This window comes from Leptidea sinapis, chromosome 30 (genome assembly GCF_905404315.1).
Source record: "Leptidea sinapis chromosome 30, ilLepSina1.1, whole genome shotgun sequence".
In the NCBI taxonomy this organism is placed as follows: Eukaryota; Metazoa; Arthropoda; class Insecta; order Lepidoptera; family Pieridae; genus Leptidea; species Leptidea sinapis.
In genome coordinates this window covers 9,370,733-9,398,715 of record NC_066294.1, presented here as the reverse complement: position 1 = coordinate 9,398,715, position 27,983 = coordinate 9,370,733, and the positions used below count along the sequence as shown (strand labels likewise).

Below are 27,983 nucleotides of genomic sequence, written 5' to 3'. Positions count from 1 at the left end.
TATGTCGACAAATAACTTTGTTTATTTGAAACAGTACAGTAGGTACGAAATATAATAACTAATCTAATCTAATATCACGAACTATTGTACAATTAAAACTAACTGAGGCAGCAATATTTTTATTCCTTCTTCAAACTTGCGTCCTTCAAAACTTCAACAAACTAGCTAAAAACTTAATAACAAAATCATTATACCATTTAGGTATCTACTAATATGTGCGTATACAAGAAATGCCTAATATCTATGGATTTATTTGTACCTAAAAATAAGTAGGTAAACGAACACAAACCATAGAATAATTCTGTAGTTTTTGGGTTGACGAATTTACAAATATTCCAAAGTGCGAACATGCTGCAATTATACAACTTCTTATTTATACTTGATTAATTTTATACACTTCCTATTATAATCTAAAGTGGAAAATAAAAAGATATAAGTACCTACATCTTATGAGAAGGTTCCATGTACCTTTTCTATAATTTTAATTGCATAGACAGACAAAATATAAGAATATCAAACGTTATTAAATTATCAATATACATATTTAAAATAATATTGTTACGAAGGTCACGAAGGTCAAATCTTTCGTAAATCATAAAATTCGATAGCTTAAATACCAGCGTATTGTATTCTCCACTTTATGTCGCGCACACACTAAGGTCTAGTTGAACTTGCATTGCAATTTGTTCACAAAATGGCGGACCAAAATGTTGACAAATGCAGTAGGTACTAACTGCTTTCATGTACCACGAAACAGCTGTCGTCAACTCGTCGACCAACTGACGCCATTACTGCGTACGAGTGATAATAATCGCTCGTTATCGCAATGGAACTCAGTAACCGTCTGTTTGTTTACATTCTTTATCTCCTCTCGTTGGCCTTAGTACCTATAGTAAGAATTTTTTTACTGACAGCTGGAACTAGTAATGAATTATTTGCGCAACTCAAACAATTGTACTGTTTTCTCGCAAATGTGTTGTAAACTTTGACTGACACAAGTGCCAAAATTGAGATTTACATTCCTTATAATTGTCTACCCGTTAGTAAAAACTAACTAATGGAACTAGAACATTTCATAAGTATTTAACTATTACTTAACTACCACCTCTTCCAAGTCCACGCAAGACATCACATTGACTTGGTAGCATCTAATTTCCAACGAGCTGTTCTACAAATACGACTCATTATTCACTTTTTGGGCGATCGTTGAGTGCTGAAATCATAAATGGTATATATATTATTTAAATTATATTATATTCAAAATATGCTTTTTGGTACATTTGAAAACTTAAATAGACACGCCCTACTAACTCCACTTTTCTGACAAATAATTCAGCATATCCAGAAAAATCATCATAGAATATCATATAGATTTTTTTTTATGAAAATAAGGGACGAGACAAGCAGCACATTCAGCTGATGGTGATTGATACGCTCTGCCCATTATAATTGCGCTCGTCACCTTGAGACGTAAGATGTTAAGTCTCATTTGCCCAATAATATCACTAGCTACGGCGCACTTCAGACCGAAACACAGTAATGTTTACACATTACTGCTTCTCGACCGAAATAGGCGCCGTTGTGGTACCCATAATCTAGCCGGCATCCTGTGCAAAGGAGCCTCCCACTGGTAATAACATAGGATAATCATTTACTAAGCATTAGGGGGGACTTTAATTCTGAATTCACGGTTAGTACATTCCACCCTCAACAAGTTTTCTCTTAAAATAACCTAATGGAACATATTGTGATGAAGTAGCTGTACTCACTTGGAGACGAAGGCACATCATTCAGCATCACATCATTGCCTTCAGCGGATGGTGTCGCCTTCAACCTCTTGGTGCTCGCTTCAACAAGCACAGGAGACTCTAAAAGACGATCAGGTTATACAAATTAAATTTGTAACCAAAATTTGTGAACGCTGCGGGACCGCACCCGCGCCTCTCGGGTTCCGTCTGAACGCTCTTACCAACTGATTACTGAGCCAACCGTTCGAGTGACGCATGGTTTGAAAATCTTGGTATGTCTTGTTATACTCTCAGGTTGTGATCCATGCGTCACTCGAACGGTTGGCTCAGTTGGTTAGAACTTCCGCATCGTTCATAAATATTGGTTACAAATTAAAAATATTAATAAACAAATGTTGGGATTGAGCAGTTTATCAACTCTAAAGTAGATCCTGAAGATGGAGCCACAACCTGAGAGTTGAACAAGATATACAAGATTGATGAACGATACTTCACTCGAACGGTTGGCTCAGTGGAAACAGCGCTCGCACGGATCGCGCGAGATAGCCGGTTCAAGTCCCGCATCGTTCATAATTTTTTTTTTCAAATTTAATTTGTGTAATTGTATTGTTACCAAAGAAAACTTCTTTGAACGCTTTGAGCTATTTATTCATTAGAATGAGACTAAGCTCACACGCTCGGTTATGTAACGCTCGTCTTTTTATGTAAGAGTAGTTCAAACAAACGTACGGGTCACTTGATGTTAAGTAATCACCGCCGCCCACATTCTCTTGCAACACCAGAGAAATAAAGCTTTGCCAGACTTTTGGAAAGGTGAATTTTTTAATGTACCCATGTCGTGTCCTCCTGGAAATACCGCACAAGGAAGCTCATTCCACAGCTTGATCGTACGTGGAAGAAAGCTCCTTGAAAAGCGCACTGTGGAGGAACGCCACACATCCAGATGGTGGTGATGATACACTAATTTTGTGGCGTGTCGGCTGTCGTGCTAAAGGAAAGGTAAAAGTTATTCATAACTTTAATGACAGTAATGAATAGACACAATTTGTGAAATAGATAAAAACAGAATTCCGGAATGGTTCAAAAATTTTAAACATATTTACTTCCTGCTGATCTCTTCATGCTTGAAGTCTTAGTCTTATTAAGCTTTTCGCTCCACTCCAACTAGATACCGCACTACCTAAGAACAATAGCTTTTTTATTACGGCAACTATTAGATGCGTGTGTGCGTGGCATCTTGACACTCAATGGTATCTTCCAAATTTTGTAACATACGCTTCGTGTTATTTTACATTGAAATGAATAAAATACAAAATACTTAGGTACTGATGATATGTGATCCCAGTGTCTTTCTTATTTCTTATAGTATTACTTTTACATAGTTTTACTACGCAACCCGGAATTTTAGTTTCAATGATTAGCAAAGTGTAACAGAACATGTGGCACGTCAACGTCACACATTGTTCAAGACTGGCTGGAATACGTCCACTCAGGCGTAGTGCTAGTAGCCGAACTTTGCGACTACGCCTGTGGTATCTAGTTTAGCGCAGCGGAGACCAATCCTTAATCTAAGTTTGAAGTATTTCTTTTCTATTTGATTTAACAATTAAATCAAATTTTGCAATATCGATTGAATTTAAAAAACCTCACATCAATTTCCGACATACCTGTACTAGACTTTAAATTTCCACATACACGGTTACAGATATCTCGATTGCGGAAATTATTTCCATTTCCTCCGCATCCGGTGTACCCGAACGGCTCGCATACTCCTCGTGAGGTGTCGTAGAACCATCGCTCTTGGTAGCCTCTGCATGGGCCCACAGATAAAGGCAGCTTGCACACCTCTGAATGTATAAACGAAAAGATTTTTTTCTGCATATCACTTATACTGTCTTTACATATATTATATACGACGACCTGTATAGCCGAGTGGTTAGTCATGGATGTTTAAATATATTTATGTATGTCTATATGAATTTATGTATGTTTAAGTAAGTATATTGTATTAAATATATCGTTGTAACCCATACCACAGGGTATATATGCTTAACTTGGGGAAAGATAATTTGTGTGAAAAGTGTGTCAATATTATGATTATTATTATATACATATATGCCTTCGATGTAATGGGATGAACTAGCGAAAAGGGCTAAAGGGACAAGGCGTAGCATATGGACCGGAATCACTGCTCAATACCTCAGGCCCAAATTAAAAAGTGGCTGCGAGATAAAACGGAACAATACCATCTAACAGAATGGAGAAACAGCAAAGGATGCAGAAAAAGAAAGAAGGTTCCGGCGCCGTCAAAGTTTGCCCGCAACCTGATCAGACTACACAGGGACAAAATATGCATGATAGTAAAAACAAGCATCTATATATCATACCTACAGACAGCTCTTTGAGCAGAGGATGCATGGAGGCAGAAGAAACGGCAGAACACGTGCATAAAATTAAAATGTCTGAGTACAAAAACAGCAAGTTAATCAATGTTTGTAAATATTTACAAGTTTCTTGTATTAGAGTACCTTATTATTTTTTTGGTCAGTCTTTCTGTACCACCTTATCCCCAAAACGACTGGACGACTTCCATTCTCTCGATAGTGATTAATTTGCTCTGTATTTTGCCTATTCATTTATAACTAGTAATAACTGGACGACCGAGCCTTGCTTGGATTTTTAGGAATGTACATAACTTGAACAAAAAAAAATCTAATAGGACACCTGGATGCGAACCGGAGTCTTCTGCTTTCCGGATCACCCAATGTTCCATTTGAGCGATTATAGTCTTGTATATAGTGGCGAAATTAACCTTTGTATTCTAATGTTATTGTAGCTGTTACTCATTAAAACACGGATAAAACATTTTTTAAAACTGAAGCTAGCACGATTTGTCGCCCCCGAAATCCCCTGTATACTAAATTTTATGAAAATCGTTGGAGCCGTTTCCGAGATTCAGATTATATATATACAAGAATTGCTCGTCTAAAGATATAAGATATGACCGGTAAACGTTGTTTTGCCCTTTGAATTGTATGACTTAAATGAAATATCAATGACTGAACTATTTGTATTACGAATATATAGGTATTTCTAAGTCAAAAAAATATAGGTTCCGGATATGTAATCATCGTCAATTATATACTAAAACCTTCTCCGAAACACGCCGCATCTTATGGTTTTAGTATTACTTGGATTGGTTCAGTAGTTTTCGTAGTATAAACGAAGGAAATAAGCGACTCCTCATTTAACAGTACAGATAACAAAGACGAATAACTCTTGATACACAAACTTACACTTAAAGATGTCTGCATCAGTATAATAAAAATAACAATGCAAAAGCTCAGTTGACAATATTAGTTTTAAGAATAAAATAAAAGTCATTGAATTCGCGCTCTTTCATTACAAATTAATACAAAAAATATTCACAATAAAAATGTAACGATAAAAAATATAATTATTATTTTATCAGACTTTTTGTGTCCTAGAAGTGTTATTTTTACCGTGTCTAAAGGAGCATTGGCATCCGCGCATTGACTGTAGTTCGACTCACAAATTGTTACCAACGTTTATTTGTGATTATATTTATTTTTATTTTAGCTAACCCGAGGTTTCAAGACCTTTCCAGATCTCGTTTTGTCGAAACGAATAAAAGTAAAAATTTAACTTTTACGTAAAATTCTAATGTAAAAACACAGTTACAAGAACGGATGTTAAATCCTTTAAAAGTGTTTTATATAAATGTGTAACACTCGCGTTAATCAAAGAAAATACTATATTTATTTTACAAGGTAAGCCAAGGTAATTCGATATGACAGACACATTTTCAGGACAGGATAGCCCTTGACGGCCAAGAGCATCTACCTGCACGCCACAACGGCATTGATGTGGTTCATTTAATTTTATACTTAGCCTAATACTCATATTGACAATGTCATATTGTCAAATAGCGTTCCAATCGGCGCAAAAGGCAACCCAAAAGCCGAAATAGTAATACCCTAATTAAGATAGTAGCCATTAGAAAGTCGGAAAACGGACGGGTAGCTATCACGCGTGAGTCGAGTTTTAGTTACCACTTTTTTTAAAAAGGCTTTACCTACTGCAGCCTATTGTAAAATTGATTGCAGCAGTTTTCTTTTCTGTTATTATACATTTATTTTGGTGAGTGGTCTTAACATTTTAATATAGATATTAGTTCATAATACATCTAACCTAACTAACAGCAACTAACTTCTACACTATGGAGATCTCTCCTCCGGAACCTCCGGATCCACCGGATATTCCTGCTCTAACCGGCTCGAAACGACGGCTAGAAGATAGTTCTTCAGGAAACGCAGCGCCTAAAAAAACAATTATCGATACGGACATGGCTTCTGCCTCTATCCAAAATGTATATAGTGATCCATCGTTAATAATTGGTATCAAACAGTATACAACATTTGATAAAGGACCTTTTTTGATCCACGTCTCCCGCACGGAAGAAGACCCTGCCTCAGGTCTCACTATAAAGCCAATTAAATTCGGCCAGCTTCTCCACAGGCACAAAATTGCTAATATTTGCCCTGACGGAATAAAAAAAGTAGGTAGAAATAAAATTTCAGTAGTATTTAAAACAGCCAAAGATGCCAACAGTTTTCTGGATAACCCACTTTTAGCTGCTAATAAATATACCGCAACAATTCCCAACTATAACATCACTAAGATGGGTATAGTTCGTCAAGTCCCAGTGGACCTGTCTATGAATGAGTTTGTGGAGTCGGTTGATCTTCCCACTGGTTGTGGAAAGATTTTAAAGGCTCGCAGACTCAATAGGAAAGTAATTGAGGAGGGTAGAGTGACTTGGGTACCAACCCAAACCATTGTATTAACATTTCAAGGCCAATTGCTTCCGGGAAAAATCTTCCTCTTCCACAATTCCCTCCCCATAGAAACATACCTGTTCCCTACTATCCAATGCCAGAACTGTTGCCGCTTTGGCCATATAAAAACAGTATGTAGATCTAAGCCAAGGTGCTTCAAATGTGCCCAATCCCATGCTGGTGATACGTGTGAGGTTACTGATAAAGATGCTTCTTGTATAAATTGCTCAGGTCAACATTTTGCCACCAACAAAGCTTGTCCTGAACATGGTAGACAAAAATCCATTAAAGCAATCATGTCTCAGGAAAACTTATCTTATGAGGAGGCAGCAAACCGTTGCCCGAAATCAGTAAAGCCTTACTCTGAAATTCTCCTTAATCCCTCATTACCCCATAGTGAATTACCCCCCTCTTCCTCTCAACCAGCTCATACCACTCAGCCATCCATTTCTCCTACTGTCAGTTACAGGAAAACTGTAACACTCCCTTCACGCTCCAGACCCATTTTAAGTAAGTCCTATGATCGTGCTGCTCATCAGGCCATCATTGCCGATGTTCCTTCATCCTTCCCGAATGGTTCTGCACTATCCCATCAATCCAATTTTTCATCATCAGCGCAGGATGATAACCTCTTGGAGGCTCTCCTGTCCATCATTCTATCCCTTATAACTAAAAACAGTCTAAGCTTACCGTCCAACGTTGCCCATCAACTTTCACAAATTCTGTCCTTAGTCAATAACCATGGCCCCAGTGTCCATTCTGCAATGGAACACCAGAAGCCTACGTCCTAAAAAACCCAGTCTTACACATCTCATAAATAAATACCTTCCTTCTGCCATCGCCATCTCTGAGACATGGCTGGTCCCTGGTTCACACTTCAGGGTCCCCGGCTATGTATGCCTTAGAGATGATCGAGCAGAAAGTGTTGGTGCGGGTTGCGCCTTATTAATAAGACGCACCCTTCCCTTCTCCTCGATTACCCTTCCTAGTCCTCATCCAGGTATAAATATTGTTGCAGCAAAGGTTATGAACATCTCTCTTGTCTCAATCTATGTACCTCAACCTCAGTCAACCATGATTGCTGATATCCTCTTTTTAATTTCATCTATTCCCCCTCCTATTATACTTCCAACAAGTCCATACAGGATTCATCCAATCAGTTAAATTGTGCACTTGAATATCTTGCTGCCCTTTAACACAACCTTCTTTATACAATTTTATACCTCCTGAAATTCCCCGCCCAACTTCCTTTAAATGTCTCCTCTCCCTAGTTTTCACTCCTTTTGTATATATTTTGTGTAAATATATTAAAATAAATAAGATTAAGTTGTAAATAGCACTAAGTACTTATATCAAATAATTTAAGTAATTATATTTGTGTGTGTCTATAGTCCTAACAGCATGTATATTTGTTTCAGGTATAAGAAAATAAAACTTGTTTCAATCTTAAGCACCGATCAATACCATTAAAATTAGTAAAAGAATACTCTAAGCTTGGTGGTCTACCTTAACGTGACATTGGCAAACTTGTGGTATACCTTCCACAGGAGCCATAGTAGGAAGAATAGAATAGAATAGAACCCAAAAGCCCGACACATTTTCTGACACGGCCAAAACGAGCACGCTCTGTTCTGTCAGTAGATGTGATCGTAAGATCACCAAAAGCTGAAATACAAAGAAGTGTGTCCCATGAGCTTAGACACATGGAAAACTTTTAATACTTGCTATATTCAGCCAAGCATTTTTAGCTTCGTACATATTCGTACGCAATCTCTGAGTAGTAAATTAAATATAAATTTAAGATACGTTGGATATGTCCAGTTTTTTGGACTACTTCTCTGCATAAGACTGTCTGCCACACACAGTGGCGGATCAACCACGTAGCAAGAGTTATTGCTACGGGCCTCGCGCGAAAGGGGGCCCTGGAGTATTGAAACCCACTCATCTCTGCCTGAGCGTAATTTCTTGAGTGAAACTTATTAATATGTGATATTGATTGAATCGAGATCCAATCAGAAATGAGGAGAACCAAAGTTACCACCATAGCCCAAAGTGGCAGTGGGCAGGGCACATAGTTCGACGGACATATAGCCGTTGGGGCGGTAAAGTCCTCGAATGGAGATCTCGGTCACGATCCGGAAGACGCAGTGTTAGTAGGCCCCCACAAGATGGACCGACGAGATCGTCAAGATTGATTCGGCAATCTTGACCAGATGGTCAAGATTGCCGAAATACGTTGGATGAGGGCTGCGCAGGACCGATCGTCGTGGAAATCTTTGAGGGAGACCTTTGTCCAGCAGTGGACATCTTCCGTCCGATGATGATAATTGATGTCATATTACGTGAAATTCCACAACTTTTCCTATTAAGACAATCCGTGTCAGACACTCTGAAGCCGACTATTTTCAATATAGATTAAGGGCTCTTTGAAAGAATTTGCTACGGGCCCCGGAATTGCTTAATCCGGCACTGGCCGACACATCTCGATTTGTGACGAAGCGCTGGTATGAAAACTACGCGGGTGTATTCGCGGGCCGCTGACAAAAACTGACCATCAGAGATGACCTCGCAGGATTCATCGTCTCCATCACACAGTGCCTCCTGCCGGGTCAGAGTGAACTGGCAGCGCTCGATGTGCTCTGCAGCCAGGAGCTCCACGTTCGGATTATCGCTTGTTATGTTCTCCGCAGATAACTCCTGCCAAAGTAAACTATTAAAATCTATACATGTAACATACAATTAAATGCTTTTTACTAACTTGCATATCATTTTTTACCCTGAATTAATACCAATATACAAAATACCTACTTTAAGGCGCCTTTTTCTGCTGTGAAGCAGTAATGTGTAAGCATTATTGTGTTTCGGTCTGAAGGGCGCCGTAGCTGTGAAATTACTGGTGACGAGCGCAATAATTGTAATGGCGCTCAGAATTATTGCGTTTTTCAAGATTCCTGAGCGGCACTGCATTGTAATTAAAATCAATTACCATCAAGTGAACGCCCTGCTCGTCTCGGCCCTAAACACCATTAAAAAAATGTCGGTTTTATGAAATAACAGGATATTAACAGGTGTATGGATGATGGTAAAGGATCAACGCCGCTCGTGCGCAGTGCGATATGACCGGTGTTTAATTGAACTCTTGTGTTTCCTGCAACCTGTCTTAAGAACATTTAGCTGGACTGTTTGAAGCAGAGTCGAGTGATTTGCCCAAATAATATTTACAATCTATTTCTCTTTTAGATCTTGTGACGCTCGTCTTTTTAATCTTTTGAATGTTGTGCCAGGTTTCATTCATTAAGTTCCTTGATTTTGATACGCTTCTGATAAGTTTGAATCGGGGTGATATCAAAATGCGCTGTGGTCTTAACGCAAGAGTCATGCCGCCTGATGGTAGGCCATGTACTAATTGTAGGCTAATTTATTTTAATAATAGGCTTCCACATGTACATATGAAACAAGTATCATATTATTAGTTATCTAACATATTAATTAAAAAACAACACAAGTATAATTTAAAAATTATTAAATGAAACTTGTTAAGTAAAATTATTAAATAAAACTCTCACACTCCCATCGCCAGTTGAAGAGAGAAAGCAAGGTAAAAAAGGAGTACCTATTTTCACACCTAATTTTAATTTGTTAATCACTGCTAAATTGTTTTACAAAATGGGCTCTAATTGAATTAATACTGGAGCTAAAAAGATTTTATCCGTGTCACAAAAATGATTGTATGACTGCATAGCTCTTAAAATAAATGTGTTTCTTCTATAGTTCGTGCGACAGAATAGTACAGCAAAGATACATACATACATAAAATCACGCCTCTTTCCCGTAGGGGTACCACTTCTTTATACACTTTCTTCGTCAGTCGTTCTTCATTCATTCTCTCGACATGTCCAAACCATCTCAACATACCTTTCTCAATTTTTGTCACAACATCTTCTTTCAAACCACAAGGTTTCCTTATCTCACTATTTCTTATCCTGTCACTCAGTTTAACACCTATCACACTTCTCAACGCTCTCATCTCAACTGCATTTATTCTGCTTTCATGTTTCTTCTGCCATACCAAGTGGAAGCACTTCCGTACATGAGTGTTGGAACCAACACCCCCTCATGCAAAGATAAGCTATATAATAACGTACCAGGCCTTGTAACTGCGCAAATCTCTGGTTCCATTCGTGAATCAGTCGTCTCCTGAGGTACTGTTGCACGCGCGAGTCCCGTGTCACGTATATCCGCGTGCGTATTCGTTTACCGCGACCGCACCGCGCCGAACACGGAGACCACGAGCTCCACGGAGTAACAGGACAATCGCCATGCGGATTATCCTGCAATCAAAAAACTTATTCTACACACTCAATGTGCATCGATACTACAAAAACAAACAAATAAATCAATTATATCCATATGACGGCGCATCCGCCAACGTTGGACGTCAGGTTGACTTTTAGCTGTAAAAGTCAGCCTAGCGAAGCGTCTTGTCGATGGCAGTGCGGGCGGACATCTTGACTTCGCTTTTTGTTCGAGACGGCGCCCGCGCACCACGCTTGTGACGAATCGCTTTGCATCCGAGTGATAGTTTAATCTAGTGTTAAAAATAAGTTGGTTTTCGTGTTGCTTAGACTGTACATTGTTCATTTAACTGTGTATTTCGATTATTAAACCCTGTGCTGATTAAACAACCGTGATTGTAACAAGGACTTGTAATTTTTCTGCTCACACCCACCTGCCTGCCTACCTACCCACATACATCACACAAGATGAGTTCTGATGCAGGCCCTCCTGCCTCTTCACATATATTTCAAGAATCTGTATATATGTCCTATACTCTTAAGGTTATATAATATAACTATTAAGGTTTATTGTTGTGTTCATTGTAGTGTAGTGACTAAATAAAAAAATAAAAAAGGATTGTGTGGTTTTATGAAACCACGGTAAAAGTGAAACTAACTAATTAAACACTATTCTTTGCTTTTTCCTCGTTGATCAGTTTTTTGGACTCACTAGCTGTGTCGTTGTTTACCAAAAGCAAATAAAAGTTTCACTTTAATAACAACATTTACATTAAATACCGACAAACAACATCTACATTAAACACTGACAAAAAAAAAACAAAATAGTGTGGAGCACTGGCACAAATAGTCTATACACTACACGGTCAGCTGCTGCGAACTATAGGCGCCGCCCGACCGTCACGCGACATGCAACACACAGACGACAAAGTTTGAGACGATGTAATAAGTTTCACCTTGAAAAATTATTTCTTTCTCTCTTCATTACAGGGAAGACCAATTCCTCAACCACTCTACAAACAATTCGTTATTTTTAAAGTGATATCTCCCACTTCTGATTATTATACAAATTAAACTTGTAACCAAAATTTACAAACGATTCGGGACTCGAACTCGCGACCTCTCGGGTTCCGTACGAGCGTTCTTTCCAACTGAGCCAACTTAACCGTTCAAGCACGCATGGTAAATAGCATAATTTTAGTATATCTTGTTCAATTCTCAGGTTGTGTCTCCATCTACAGGATCTACTTTACAGTTGATAACCTACTTAATGTATATAATAATTGCATATTAGAAAATTGACTTCAGGTGTCGCTCTTTCAAATCTAAACAATTTGTTATTCTTAAACTGATAACTCCATGCGTACTCGAACGGTGGGCTCAGTTGGAAAGAGCGCTGGGACGGAACCCGAAAGGTAGCCAGTTCGAGTCCCGCATCGTTCATAAATTCATTCATTAAATAAGATCACTGCAAACAATATAATAAGATTCATGAAAAGTATTAGCAGAGAGCTATAGTTAACAGTGGCTATCACAATAGATCACATTGGTCGCAGTGAAAGAGGTAGATAAGATTTACCAACCATAACCATACTCATTACTGCATACCATGAAATGAATAATGAAATAGATAGGCCTATGCTAGAAAATGTATGCTCTAGCTCCATAAGGAAAACGATATAAGTAAGTGACAATTGTGTTAAAATAGAAATTTTTGAAGTACTCATCAGCTCTTCTGAGACAGATTGAGACTTCTGAGAAAGCAGTTTAACACAATTATTAACTCGTACATTATATTATATTGACACGAGAGTGGGTCAGGGATTGGAAATAATACTCGGCTTATAGGAACAAGTCTTTATTTGCGTTCACTTTTTCTGAACTTGCACTTCGCCGGTCTGCCGCTGTTCCTCTTGTGGGCGGCGGTATCTTCAACGCGTCACACCGCACCGAACACTAAGTCTAGCTTCTTCTTCTTCTTCACCTGGATCACTTGGCACTTTTCACTACTTCTTCTTTACTTCTTCTTCTTCACCTGGATCACTTTCGAGTCAGAACTAGAACTGCCGTAGGCCACGCTTAGTACGGCTTATATACCCCCGGATCTGTTCTATTTTCAAAATAATTTCCCCATTCCATCTTTAAATTGAAATTGTACAAGAAATTTCTTTTAACTATTGTTATCCTGCTTACACATTTTCCATGCTCTTTACTCTGTTCGATTTGATCTTGAACTTACTAGAAATTTCCATTATCTTTGCAAAACCCAAAATATTCCATACACTGGTAGGTGTATCGAGCCCGGGTCTACAGCGTCTAAAGTAAACACTTTTACGCTAAAGCTACGAGTATTGCTGACGCAGCTGTTGAAATTATCAATGTCTTGAAGTTTGACAACTCTCGTCATGTAAGTTGCTGCACGATATGACGTTTAACAACTCTCGTCATATACGTCGAAGCGTTGCTACGCGACAATATGTCTATCTCCAACTGGCAACACAGCCCAAACCGCCGCATCTTTTACGCCTAAACCACTGAACCACAAACTTTTTTTCTAGGCCAAATCAGTTTATCTTAAACGAGGCGGAACTAGTATGGACTAGGCCAAACCAGTTTATCCTGAGCTGTACTTATTCATGTTAGGCTCAACAGGATAACCCCAGGCTAAGCACATTTGTCCAAAGGCCGATGGGAAAAACTAGTTTAACCTAGTTTGTACCAGTTTATGTTTACCCTATCGCCTAAAGGATTACGAGAAAAAAATCTTACCACAAAGAACCAGTCAAAGTTTGTAGCGTTCTTATAAGCTCCAGGAGGTCTGAAATCAAAAGTATAAAAATGGTATCAAGTTTAAAAAACGAGTGCAAACTTTATTTAATACTAGCTTCTGCCAACATCTTAAACTAAAGAGTTACTAAATCAATTAACAATGCGAAATAGTCACCACATTGACCGACATTATACTTAACTAATATAGTGATATGGTAAAATCTATATAAATAAAATGAAAGAGGTTTTCACTTGTGAACACGGAAAAAAGCCTTCTATGTTTGACTGATTACTTTAATAAATACTTGGCCCTTGTCTTAAAGAATATTATGATATTATCTTCATTTAATATAAAGTTATTAAAGATTATATAACAACGATTTTCATAAGGACTCCGTGCTGTCATGTGCGTACGCGCACGAAGTCACGGGAATCAGCTAGTTAAAAAATAAACTCGTAGTTTTATGCTGTTTTAAGAGAATAATCTTTGACATACTTAAAACAGGGTCCGGCGTCGCAAGGCATAGCTTGGCTTAAAACAGTCCGCGCTCTGAATCCAACACTGCATCGTTTATGAGCACGGGGAACTATATAGTGCCTCGTGCGGGCACGAACCCCGCACCCCTCGCACGGAGACCATTCGGACCAAGGTGACACGGCGCAAGGACCCGACGATTCCGCAGGGTCTGGCTCGTATTCAGATTGAACTCTGTCACAGTAATTAAAACTTTAAAAAATATTTTAGACCTGGTTTTACATCGAGGTATAAAAAGAATAGGGAAGTAATATTCCCAAGAGGCGATTTAGGGCATATGGTATATGTGGAAGGCTTATTTGCACAGGATGCCGGCTAGATTATGGGTACTGCCTATTTCTGCCGTGAAGCAGTAATGTGTAAGCATTATTATGTTTCGTTCTGAAGGCCGTTGTGCCTAGTGAAATTACTAGGAAAATGAGACTTAACATCTTATGTCTCAAGGTGACGAGCGTAATTGTAGTTCTGTTCAGAATTTTTCAGGGTTTTTTCGAGAATCCTGAGTGGCACTGCATTGTAATGGGCAGGGCGTATAAATTACCATCAGCTGAAGGTCCTGCTCATCTCGTCCCTTGGTAATGTAGGGTGGGACTTGCAAATACTATATTGCACAATCTAAACCATCTATTTGTGACGGGAGCGCTGGCTGATCCATGCGCAAACACGTGAACGTGGGCTGCTTGTTGTTGGTAACTGATCGGTTATTGTGGTTTTCTGTAAGGAATAAAAAAATGTGTATGTTCTTATGTACGCACGCAAGAAGTTATTCTTCTTTGGCGTTCCTCGTGCTATTTTACGTTTGTAAAAATGACAAAATCGAAATAAAGAAAGTATTAACTACAATCAATGAAAATAATATTATACCGCATAATTTAGTTAAATAAAGTGTAATAAATTATTTTTATGCAATTAGAGAGAAATTACTACTTTAAAACTTGTATATAAATTGAGATTATTTATTGAAATTTATTTAATTTTCGTGCATTGGTTGCGATTCAGTAGACAATTAGACATACGGGTTACGAGAGACTTGGTAGCTGAAGTATGATAGAAATGGTCGAATTGGCCAGCTAACTTCAGGGTGACAAATTTGCGTGACGGTGATCGCGCGCATCGTGTAAATTCACATTTATATTTTTTCCCTCTCGTGACAAAAGAAATGTAACTTAAAAATGATTATGATAAGAATAAGACATCGCAAGAGTATAATAACAACACTCACCCTTGGCCCGATTTTTTAAACTTGCAATAAATTCAGTAAATTTAAATTAATATAAGTACATAATTTTATATTAAATTCTGCAAGGTTACAAAACTGTTCCCTGCAATCAATCTGAGGGAGATGCAGCTAAGAAAGCCCCCCACCGCAGTACAATCAGTACAACCACAGAGTAAAATAAATAACCTGCAATTCATTCTGGGTCCATTACAAGATTTAAATTCAGTTAGCGCGACTCTGCACCCATCGGCGTTTGCTCTGGAAGGCCACATGTAGTTTCGTTGTCGTGCAGAGCGGCCAGTTCCACATGTCACGCTGCAGGGACCCCACGGACCCCACGTATGGGTGCCACAAGACCCCATACCGGAAGCTTCACCCTCTCTAGTATCTTCTCCTCCATGCTCTGAAAATGCAAATATGGGTAAGTTCAAGAAAGGCATGTAATACCATAGACCAATTCACGTGACCAGTTTCGATTTGTTAAAGCTATATCACTGAGACACCAAGGTGGTGCAACCGGTCGCGCCACCTTAGTGTCCGTACGCTACCAAACTTGACACCAGAGTCATGACACGTCCGAGCTGGTCGCGCAACCACAGTTAGTTGCGCAAACAAACGGCCACCAGTTGAGTAACTCGACCCTATAGAGCTGTATATATTTTATTGGTAGCAGCACCTGGTTGCGACACCGTGGTGTCTCAGTGATATAGCTTTAACAAATCGAAACTGGTCTGGTTAAATAGAGCCCTTTGTGTGTAAGTTAGCTAGTGATTGGCTAGTTTAATATTCAAACTACTAAGGAGCTAATACCAAGCGTGACTGACTGTTTACGACCTGTCAATCAGAAACTGTTACAGTAACAATATGTACGCTTAGTTTTTTTATCTTGCTGTATCTATAATAGGTTCCCTATCTTACATTTTCTACGGAACTAAACAAAGTATCCATCCCTACTTTGTGGCTAAACTAAACTACTTCCTTATTTCTGTCCTCACCGGTATCACAATTCTTCTCATAGAGACGAAGTCTGTTGAGTCTCAATCGGGCGAACGGTCTGATTTCTCCCGTAGTGCTGAAGAAGGGCGATCGAGCATCCCGGGGCCAATCAGGACGTAGAGCACGTACTGGGGCAGCTGGTATTGTAGGACTGCGATGGGACTAAAAAGTTTCAGGTTTTAAAAAACTTCGCTACTTTTATATTTACTCTATCATGGTCACATAACGACATAATTAAATTCAGTTACTTAATTTTCATTAATATTGTTTTCAGGTTACTTCTAGATTTTACTCGTATTACATGTCTGTTTCATTTTCAACAGTTACCGTGTTTTCGAGGTAAAGACAACGGTTCGAACAGCTGGTAAATATTAGTGTTTATTACAAAATCTTAGGATTTAGTGTAGTTTGGGCTTCTAATTCACAATATAGAAGTAATTTTCGTCCATTAATGTACAAATCGATCTCATTCTGACTCTGTTGCTAGAACAGCCACCCTAGTGTTACTCAGAAACCACTATCAGCAAACGACCCCGCGGTTTATTGTGGTAATTCTATAATCTATTCATTCAACATCCCTTACGCCCTAAATATACTATTTTGACATTTACATAGATGTCGAAAAGTAAGTACGTTTTCTTTTTAATTATCTAAATACTTTTGGGAATACCATAACTCTGGAAGCAGCAGAAACTGTGCTCTGTGCTTCCCCGGGGGCGACTATGGGCACTTAGTAGTGGGAGGCTCCTTTGCACAGGATGCCGGCTAAATTGTGTTTACCACAACGGTGCCTTTTTCAGCTGGAAGCAGTTATCTGAAGGCATTAATGTGTTTTGGTCTGAAGGGTGCGGTAGCTAGTGAAATTACTGGGCAAATAAGACTTAACATCTTATGTCTCAAGGTGGCGCACGCAATTGTAGTGCCACTGAGGATTTTTGTTTGTTTTTCAAGAATCCTGCTGTCTAATCTAAGCTGAACGTTCTGCTAGTCTCGTCCCTTATTGTCCTTAAAAAATCTATGATCGAATAAAAAAAAAATAACAAAAAAGCAACCGACTTCAATAAACAATAGATATAATATGTACTAAAAAGTATAAAAATAATTGCGTATTTTTCTACAATCTAATTAATTAATCTAATTCTAGCTATGATTATTGTCATTTTTGGAATCGGTGTCCTTCCGCTGCGACTCGCTCTCGCCTCTCGCCTCCTCACAACTCAAGCACATCTCTCCTATAACTATGTATGTAGTTACAAACCTATCTTGTATGATACCGACTCCAAAAATTACAATAATTGTAACTAGAATTAGATTAATTAATTAGATTGTATAAAAACACGCAATTATTTTTATACTTTTTAGTGCATATTAATTAAGTATATCTATTGTTTTTGAAGTCGGTTGTTTTTTTGTTAATTTTATTTTTATTTTATGATTTTTAGTGAATTTAAAGTACATTAACTAACAATTTGGCTAAATATATGCAGATATACTAAATTTTCAACACAGCAATGAACGTAAGCGCTTCGCAATTTGATTACAGACGGTAAGAAATTCTGCCACAGATCGCACCCTTACTGTAAGTCGTTAAGAAGTCCCATTTATCATCATATTCAACTACGACAATTACTTGGCCATAATTATGTCATGACAGATGACTTAAATATCCGGATACCATAAAAAAGATTCGGCCGAGTATAGTTAATTTGCTCCTAAGAATTGAAGAGTTACGTTACTTAGTCATGGATTCCGTAATCAGAATCTAACCAAACTCTCACCAAACTACCTTTGAAGTATATCCTTTCAAATAAAAAATAATCATCGAAATCGGTTGGCGCGATATTGAGTTATTCGTAAATTTATCATCCACTTTGCTATACGTTCATGGATGCCATTGTCAGACCACACGGGAAGCACCAGGTTTCAAATAAAAAAAGGATTATCAATTCGGTTCACCCAGTCGAAAGTTTTGAGGTATTGAGACGAATCGAGAACCTTCTCCTTTTTTTAAGTCGGTTAATAATGAACTCTATAACATACCGTGTAAGTAATACCGTTATCGGTTCCAGCATCATAAGGATACAGGGGTAGTATTGCAGATTGTGTCCAAGTGCAATTTGAGTTGCACAGTTCCAGAGCTGAGACTCCCACGAACCAGTCTGGAGATGGCGCCAGCTTGGAAGCTAACGACACCAAATGGTGCTTGGCGTCTACCCTGAATACAGCGAAGGTGCTGGGTATTCCTCCCCCAGATACCTGCTGCCATGTAATCCCTCGAGCCTTTATTATGGTCCTTATGTGTTCGCTCTGCAATTATTAAAAAAAATATTTGTATATTATAAGTAAACAATTTTTGAAGAATGAGAAACGGGTTCGGTTGAGGCCCAGGTACATACTTCAAAAATCACCATTCAAATCAACCGTTTGCAAAAACGGTATTAAAAGTGTACTTATAATATTTATCCTTAAAGCTATTGTGTAAGTATCTTATGAAGCCTACTAGAATTACATACAAGCAATCCCTTATTTCTAATGTTATAATAATGAAAATCACTATTAAGAGTAAAAAGGCGACGATTTTTGTGAACATATATTAAACTTTCATAAATGTACTGACAATGAACAGTCATAATAACTACGTTTTACCCACAGAACACAGAAAGATAAGAATCAAGGTAAAGAAAAGTCTAGTCCAATCATCTAAATGATTGACCTACCTCTGACTTCAATTCTTTTTCAAGAGTAGTGGCTGAACCATCATCAGCCAATCTCTTAAGGCCGGCAGTGGCAGTCCTTCCTTCTTGCCAGACTCTGTATTGAGCAGTGTGCGATGCGCCGATCACATCACTGAAGTGAGCTCGCTCTGTCTCCGGTGGAAAATCACGTGGGTGAATATTCCTTGACCAGAGTCCTTCGAATGTAACCTGATTTAAAATAAAAATCTGGTGCTACAAAACATCCATCCTTGAATACTTCTGCTATCGCATCATAATGGCATATATATAGGGAACCCATCCGTCTGTATCAATCCGGACATGTCCGGACATTTATTTTTAATTAGATGAGATAAAGTAATACTACAACTAAAACTACGAACAATATTAACTAATATCAAATAAGTTAGTTTAAACGAGAAACAAAATTTAATCGAGGTCAACTAAGGAGCGGATGAGCAGAGAAGAAAGAATGACAAATCAAACATGGGGCACACTAAAGTTTTGCACTTCTAGCTAATCGGAACTATTTGGATTTCGAATGTTATATATTTTGAAACGTTGGAACCTTCTTAGTAATAAAAAAAACTAAAAAAATGTATATTATATATTGTTAAATCATTTGTCAATTGTTTTTTTTTTATCAAACATCAAAGTTCTACGTACGCAACGAAAGTGGATTTAAGTTGAAAAGATTTTAGACGATGATTTTTTATGATTTTAAAAGTTCTCTCTCTCCGCAAGACTGTGCCGCTCGTCTTCAAAATGCTTTTGGGAGAGAAACACCTTGAGCACCGTAAGGCAATGGTTTGCTGAAATTGAGAAAGGTCGGGTTTCTTTACACAACGATTTTCGCGGCCTTCAACTGCTGTCAACGAAAATAATGTATCTACTATTAAGCGGCTAATTGAAGAAAACGCGCGGATTACCTATGAGATAATTCGAGTACTATTGGGGATTGGTATGAGCCAAATTCTGAAAATTTTACACGAAGAATTGAAAGTTCGGAAACTTTGTTGTCGTTGGATCCCTCATGAACTGACAGCGGAGCAGAAGCGGGCTCGCGTGGAATGGTGCTCACAGATGCTAATGAATTACGACAACGGAGATTCTAATGATGTTTATGACATTGTCATGTGAGACGAAATGTACATTTTGTGTTTTGAACCCGAAAAAAACAGCAATCTTGTGAATGGGTGTTTGAGAATAAGAACAGGCCAACAAAAGTGAGGCAGGCGAGAAACGTTGGGAAAAAAATGATCGCATTTTTTTCTCAGCTACGGGTCCCACCTATACAATTCCACTTGAAGATCAAAAGAGTGTTAATGCCGAGTGGTATTCTACCATTTGTTTACCCAGGCTGTTAAAAAAAGGTTCGCGAAAGACAACCAAAAAGCGCGATCTCCTACATCATGACAACACCGCTTCACACACGGCCAACAAAACTAAATCATTTTTAGCTTCCGAAAAAGTACAACACGTCACCCATACTGCACATAGCCCCGACCGAGGGTCTATGTGCATGCTACCCTGTGATTTCTGTATTTTCCCCAAAATCAAAGATTTGATGAGAGGTTTTACATTTACCAATTCCGAAGAGGCAGTGATAGCGTGCAAACAGCACGTAGAAAACATGCCTTCAGATCTGTGGTCCTCCTGTTTAAAAAAAATGGTTCGATCGCATGAAAAAATGTTTAAAATGTAAAGGAGAGTATTTTGAAAAGCAATAATCATAATATTTTGGATATAACATGTTGTTTCTTTAAGTTACGCAAAACTTTTAGTGTGACCTACGTAAAAGGCAAGTACTTATGTGTGCGCAAATCGTCACAGGGGATCTCGTAGGACGTTCGTCGCTAAACTGGGGGCGTTTTGAAAAATGGAAAGATCCGAAGTACCCGGAATGGGCGAGCATGTATGAGAACAGTTATGAATGTAAAGGAAGCGCGTGAGGTTTGTAAGGATAGAATCAAGTGGCGGTCTGTTGTTTTCGCCGAACAAGGCGTGAGTGTGTGTGTGTGTGTATCAACTAAAGAGTCAAGCTTATTGTCAGGACTTTTGAAATTGCTAAATAGATACCCCTAGTAATATTATAAATGTGAATGTAAGTAAGTTTGTTACGTTTTCACGCCTAATCGATTGAACTGATCGATTTTGATAAAATTTTAGTACAGAGATAGACAAGAGCTTGGGACAGGACATAGGCTATCTTTTATAGCGACAAAAAAAACTTGGCGGGGTTGAAATAGGGGTTGGAAATTTGTATGAAAGTTCGTCATTATCGAAGGTAAGACTATGAAAATTTGTATTTAATCCTTTAATAAGTAATAAATAAATATTTGTTCTAGCGTTTCTAAAATTTACACCTGTGTGGGGATGACAGTTCTATAGTTGGTAGCTTTTAAAAATGTACTAACCACAGCATTTATTGTGTATTATTTGCAATGTGAGTATATTAAAAAATAAAAAATGCTGCCCAAAGTAAGTATTGCACGCGTATGAAGTCGCGGGTAAAAGCTACTATTATATACAATTTTTATATACAAGTAAAATTTGAAAACAAAATTTTATGAACGATGCGGGTCTCGCGAACCCACGACCTCTCGCTTACCGTGCGAGAGCTCTTTCAACTGAGCCAATCGTTCGAGTGACGCATAGTCATAAAATCTTGTATGCTTTGTTCAACTCTCAGGTTGTGGCTTCATTTACAGGATCTACTTTACAGTTGATATCCTGCTCAACCCCAATATTTGCATTTAAGGAAATTGACTTGAGATGTCGTTCTTGCAAACATTTTAATACTTTCGAAATGCGGATAATTTGTCTTAACTTTTCGGCCTATTAACTTACCTCATATTTAGCTTCGTCACAGGCACAGCAGGGTTCTACTATTGGTTGTTTCATTAATATGGTGGGTGTGGATATAGCCGGGCACAGCTTCCGGGCTAGTAATGACGTCACGCCCGACTCAGAATGAAATGCTTTGGCGCACAAACGGACACACGTGACTTCTGCTCCCGATGGAGCATTCCATAACACCTGTCAGAATACGAATTCTTATATTTATTGTATTTTTCATGCGGGAAAAGTAGCATCTTAGCGCTCGCTGTTGCCGCTGAAACAGAGCTGTTTTCCCATTTTAATATTACGTGTGAGTTTTTTCGTAAATGAAAAGTTTACTTATCGCACGCAAATTATACTTGGCACACGCAAATGTAGATAAAATTGCTAAAATAATAACAAAAAAAAACACAATCGAAATATCAAAACTGAATTCAGGTTGACGCGTCTGGCAGCTTAATTTAATAAATAAAATTATAATTTAAGTTTAATAATACATAAATTGTCGCATTTGTAATGCAAAATAGTATGTGCAACTCGTGCGACAAGATGTCTTCCGACTGTAATGATGATGACAATGAAATTTAATATTAAGTTTTAATAGTACGGAGCTAATATTGGATTTGATCTAAATGATTAAAGCAAGTGTTTTAATTTAACTTGAAAATATGACCGAATTTAAAAGCGCATACACACAAACATTGCAAGTAGAATAAAGCTATTTAAACGTATGGATTATTGCTGTCATCTCTGGTCTGGTGCACCCCAGTATCAGCTCTATCCCTTTGACCGCGTGTAACGAAGCGCTGCTCGAATTGTCGTTGACCCAGTGCTCTGTGAACGGCTGGATCACTTGGAGTTGCGTAGAGACGTCGCTTCATGGCGTGTCTTCTACCGCGTTTATCACGGGTAGTGTTCCGAAAAGCCGCTTCACCTGATTCCCGCCGCCGAGTTCCACCTTTGCACGACACGCCACAAATTAGTATATTATCCCCACCATGTGTGACACCAGATGTGTGGCGGTCCTCCACAGTGCGGTTTACAAACAACTTTCTTCCACGAACTACAATGCTGTGGAATATATTCTCCTTGTGCGGTGTTTCCGGGACGATACGACATAGGTACCTTCAAAAAAAGCGAAACACCTTCCTTAAAGGCTGGCAACGCTCCTGTAATTCCTCAGGTGTTGCAAGAGAATGTGGGCGGCGGTGACCACCTACCAGGTGATTCGTACGCTCGTTCGTCCTCCTTCTGCATAAAAAAAACGTTTAAGTTATGTCTGTAATCTGAAACTCTTGCATTCGCCAGTAAAAAATCGCAACCAAGAAACGTCATCCTAGCTAACCTGAATCTCAGTTTTAGGATGTGTAGTGGTATTAACAACAGCCGGTTGACACAGTTCGTTGGGCTTTGTCTGCGCGTCGTAAGACTGAAACGTTCCCGGAGAATATTTGCTAATTGTACTGTTGGTAGAGTTTGCGCTTCCATTGAATTCCTTTTCTATTTCCGCCCATATTATGAAACCCACGAACGGCTTGGGTCCTTGCCCGATGTCTACGCCTTGTAGGGAAACTGCAAAATAGGTTTGGAAAATCCGCGTTGACATAAAAAATAAAATATATCGCTGCTCAAAGAATGAAAATTTCGACATGTCCCAGCCGAAAAAAAAGAGTTATAGCTAAACAAAACCCAATTATACTGATATATCTTAATATATATAAATTACGTGACACGTTGTTTGTCCGCGATAGACTCCTAAACTAACGAACGGATTTAAATGGGGATTAATTCATGGAGTGCAGTTTAGTCCAACTTGAGAGATAGGATAGTTCTTATTTCGATTTGGGACCGATAATTAGTTTTATTTCCAATATTTGTTTTGTATGGACATATTTTCTGCGAGAGAATTTAATGACGCACGGTTTGACAGTTCCGCTGTGAAACAATTTCAATAAAACAACAGCTACAGAACAACGTCTGTCGAGTCAGCTAGTTATTATATATTGATGAAGAGATTAAAGATTAAAAAAATTATATATTCTTTTTTTTAATCTTATATTTATTATATTAATGTATACATTAATATATATTTCTACAACTATTTACAAATTATTTTTTTACACATGCAATGCGGGGAGTAAGAGGAGCAAAGCTATTTTGCTATTGCACTTAGAGTTATGTACAAGTAGAGTTACAAAAGCAATCAACAGTGTTTCCACGATGATACGACCTAGCGAAAAGGCCAGCAAAGCTCCTGTGAGCTTCCTCTGGTGTTGCAAGAGAATGTGACCACCGCCCGGTGATCACTTAGGCCGAGATGAGACATCTATAGGCTGTATTTCGAATTTGCCCAGAGTTTACTTACGGTAAAAAACTTTTCTAATTGTGATTAACGAACTTTACCAAACGAAAACGAAATCAAAGATTATGCTAAACTTAAACTCAGCTAAGTTGTAAGTAAGTAAGTAAGTCTATAGAACTCACCCTTAGCATCAGGTAACTCATAAGATCGTTTTTATTCCTTTTCCATAAAAAGATCGGTAGACTTTTGATGAAGAAGACCTAGGCATTGAGTTCTAAGTGTTACCTGAATATAATTCTCCAGGTATGAACAGGTCTGGATCCCCGGCAACTCCCAGTTTATAATCAGAATCGGCAGGCTGAGCGTGCGGCGGCGCTCGTTCACACGGTGATGATGATGATGATGAGATCGGTGATAACAGACAAACGATTACAAAGACTAGCATCTTGAAATGCAGTGGAGGATTTAGTGATATCTCATTGCGTCACCGCCGAACTGCAATGTTGAAACACTGAATTCATATTACAGGTAAAGTCTTCGTTAAGAAGGCTTAGTCGTTGCCAAGTTTTAAGGAATTGTGCAACTTTTATGTAAAGAACAAGATTCTGTCGTCTAAATTGAAATTAATTTAATTCGAAAATAATCGGTAGTTTTTGGGGTTCCGTATCGAACGATACAAACAGGAAATTATTACTAAGACACTGCCGGGCCGTTTGTCTTATCCAACTCTCGGTCCAGGTGTACATACACAGTGAAAGTCCGTTTAAGCAACCAAAATCTTCATTGTTAGTACATTTATGAAAATATAATATATGTTCACAAAAATTGTCACCTTTTTGCTCTTAATAGTGATTTTCATTATTATAACACTAGAAATAAGGGATTGCTTGTAACTAATTCTAGTAGGCTTCATAAGATACATAATAGCTTTAAGTGTAAATGTATACACTTGTATAAATAAGTCCCAGCCACTGTTCAGGCATTATCTATTAATAAATTTAAATGTTTTATTAAAAAATGGCTCTATCGTAAGTTCTACTACTCCACAGCTGAATATCGAAGTGATCTGACAGCATGGAACTAAATTATGATTATTTTAGAGCAATAGCAATGACAATACAATATTGTAAATCAGATTTAAATTCTCTCTCAGATCGCCATTTGTTTCCGAAGCAGTGGTAGTGTCTAGTATATTAAAAATGACATCAATCACCATTGGGATTCTCTCTGCGTTTAATAATCCAGAAATCCCCCCATCATGTTGACTTCTGGGATCAACCACGGGTTTTTCTAGGAACGTTTTGCTTCGCACAGTCACTTCATCGTGCGACAGGCAGTCAGTCATGTGGAATCAGCAGATGTCCATGGAGATTGCCTCACAACTGCCCATCGCGTGAATCTCTTGCCCGTTTGCCCCCTCTTATATAAAAAAAAGTGTGAGTGTACTTATGTATACACGCAAGAAGATATACTTCTTTGGCCTAACAAAGCAAAAATCCTTAAAATTATTTATTCCTCGTGCGATTCTACGTTTGTAGAAAGAATAATATTGTAAAAATCTTGCAACGATGGCTTTCACAGTTAATTATTAAATAACGAATACGGCTGTACGGGCTTAAACCCTTTGCCTATCCTAATAATGAACGAAGAAACCAAAAAAAATAACGAATGTCGCAAACGTTAGAAAATTTTAGGAACCAACTTCACCCTGTTACAATAGTAACAATAGTGTTACAGTGATGCGCGCGCATCTTCTAATTCTCTCATCAAATTTTCATAACGCGCCTAAAGAAGTTTAATTCTAAAATTAACCTTGATGTACAGGGCATGCTGTAAAACAGCCCCTATTGTTAAGAGAGTGAATCGATCAAAACGCTTGCTGTCCTAATGGGAGGCTGGAATACAAAAACATCTTCTGAACTGAAGGAATAAATTTAAAGGTCAATGAACGTGACAGCTAATGAAATTACAAATTGTATTATAAGATGTTTTATCACAGAGACACAAAGCTTCATTTAGGTGATAAGTTAGCAATTTCAGACAGTATGAAGAACTTTTTGTAGCCTAATTTCCGGCAAGACTCTGCAAGACGCGCTTTTCTCGCACTAACTCAAAGTCTACGTTCAGGAATATTGAGTTTAATAGTGGCCCTCGTCTAGATCTGGAACCGTGTGGACTACAATTTAAGAAGACATGGTCTATTCTAAATGGCATGCTAATATTGTCTCTTAGGAAATCTTTAGAGATTACAGTGGCCTTTTATATGATAACTGTGTGTAAACCCATAGATCTGGCCAGACAGATTAAAAAGTTTTATCCAAAACAAAGGCCATTTCGAATATTTTTTTTTACACATTTCACATCACCAATTCATTTGTGTAACATTTTTACTGAATTTAGCACCAAAAACCATGCAATTTCCTATCATTTATTAAAGTGACAGCAAGAGTATGTTTATAGGTATCTGTAATTTGAGCAACAGTTGTAAAAACTTAAAAATTACAAGTTTTGTAAATAATTTTATTTTTTAAATTGTGAAGTTAATCATAAATAAATATTTTGCACGTATACATGCAGTAGGTACTAGCTAGCGTACCTTTTCTTTCCTGTAAATAACTTCACTATGAATTACTTTCTTTTGAAGAAAATAAAGAGTCAAGGTAGCTTTATGCTTGTTAATGTGTAAATGTTAGGTACAGTTTCCTTACTAAGTATGATAGTACTGGGTTATTAGAAGAATTTTTATGGTAAAGTACTCTCATTACTTTTATTATGATAACATTACTTACATGATTTAAAAAAGATATATTTTTTATTTGACTAAGTGCCTAGTCAACTATAATGATATGGTCAAGAATACCAGGGAGACTCCTTTGCACAGGATGCCGGCTAGATGATGGGTACCACAATTTCTGCCGTGAAGCAGTAATGTGTACAAACATTATTGTGTTTCGGCCTGAAGGGCGCCGTAGCTAGTGAAATTACTGTGCAAATGAGACTTAACATCTTATGTCTCAAGGTGATGAGCGAAATTCTAGTGCCACACAGAATTTTTGGGTTTTTCAAGAATCCTGAGCGGCAATCCATTGTAATGAGCAGGGCGTATCAATTACCATCAGCTGAACGTCCTGCTCGTCTAGTTCCATATTTTCATAAAAAAAAATTGGATGAGTTCAGCGCAGGACTGAACGTCTTGAAGATAGATTTTTGTCCAGCGGTGGACGTCTTTCGGTTCAAGTGATGATGATGAGTGATGAAGTACATATTTAATACATATTTTTTACAACACCTACGTATAATATATTTTCTATTTTTTATTTGCAAATATATTTAAAGTTATGTAATTAACAGCAACTATTCAATTTTATTATTTGAATAACAATATAATGTATTTTATATTACAATAAGATAATACAGGTTTTAAAGATAGCTACGATATGATATTTGATGAACTCTCAAGTCACTCAGCGTTATGAAGCACCCTTTGTTCTAGCAGAGCTTAAAGCGCGAATTCAATAAAGCCTTATTATCATAATAATAACAGCTTACTAACCTTTTAATTCAAATTTGATCTTCAACACTCGATAATGTAATGCAAAATTTATTGATATTTTTAATTTATTCTCCGTATCTTTCAATAAGCGAGTTATTATAATCCGACCGACGTGAGCGGCTTTCGCTACAAAACTGCGGTCTCCACTCTAC

At 37.9% G+C, this 27,983-nt stretch overlaps 1 protein-coding gene across 2 annotated transcripts; it reads right to left on the bottom strand.

Moving 5' to 3' along the window:
- Window positions 1–27,959, bottom strand: LOC126973686 (spondin-1-like). Of its 2 annotated transcripts, none has more exons than XM_050821006.1 (15): window positions 27,832–27,959; window positions 24,564–24,773; window positions 23,322–23,548; window positions 21,986–22,174; window positions 19,139–19,345; window positions 18,462–18,728; window positions 16,421–16,583; window positions 15,612–15,828; window positions 14,168–14,380; window positions 13,672–13,720; window positions 10,753–10,938; window positions 9,160–9,304; window positions 3,416–3,595; window positions 1,770–1,868; window positions 1–1,213 (listed from the first exon to the last, which is right to left on the bottom strand). In XM_050821006.1, exons 2-15 carry the CDS (start codon window positions 24,721–24,723, stop codon window positions 1,185–1,187), a joined length of 2,331 nt encoding a protein of 776 aa, XP_050676963.1. In that variant the 5' UTR covers window positions 24,724–24,773; window positions 27,832–27,959; the 3' UTR covers window positions 1–1,184. The 2 variants fall into 2 exon arrangements, with proteins under 2 accessions (XP_050676963.1, XP_050676962.1); XM_050821005.1 differs by lacking the exon at window positions 27,832–27,959 and adding an exon at window positions 25,492–25,641.
- Window positions 27,960–27,983: the final 24 nt, after the last annotated feature.

What these genes read in the sequence shown, in the direction of transcription:
- LOC126973686 (XM_050821006.1), bottom strand. Translation starts at nt 24,723, where the DNA reads ATGCTAGTCTTTGTAATCGTTTGTCTGTTATCACCGATCTCATCATCA. An exon ending in ACCTGGAGAATTATATTCAG is followed by an intron (nt 23,549 to 24,563) that starts GTAACACTTAGA and finishes CCTATTTTGCAG; the next exon opens with TTTCCCTACAAGGCGTAGAC. An exon ending in ATCCTAAAACTGAGATTCAG is followed by an intron (nt 22,175 to 23,321) that starts GTTAGCTAGGAT and finishes GTATTCTGACAG; the next exon opens with GTGTTATGGAATGCTCCATC.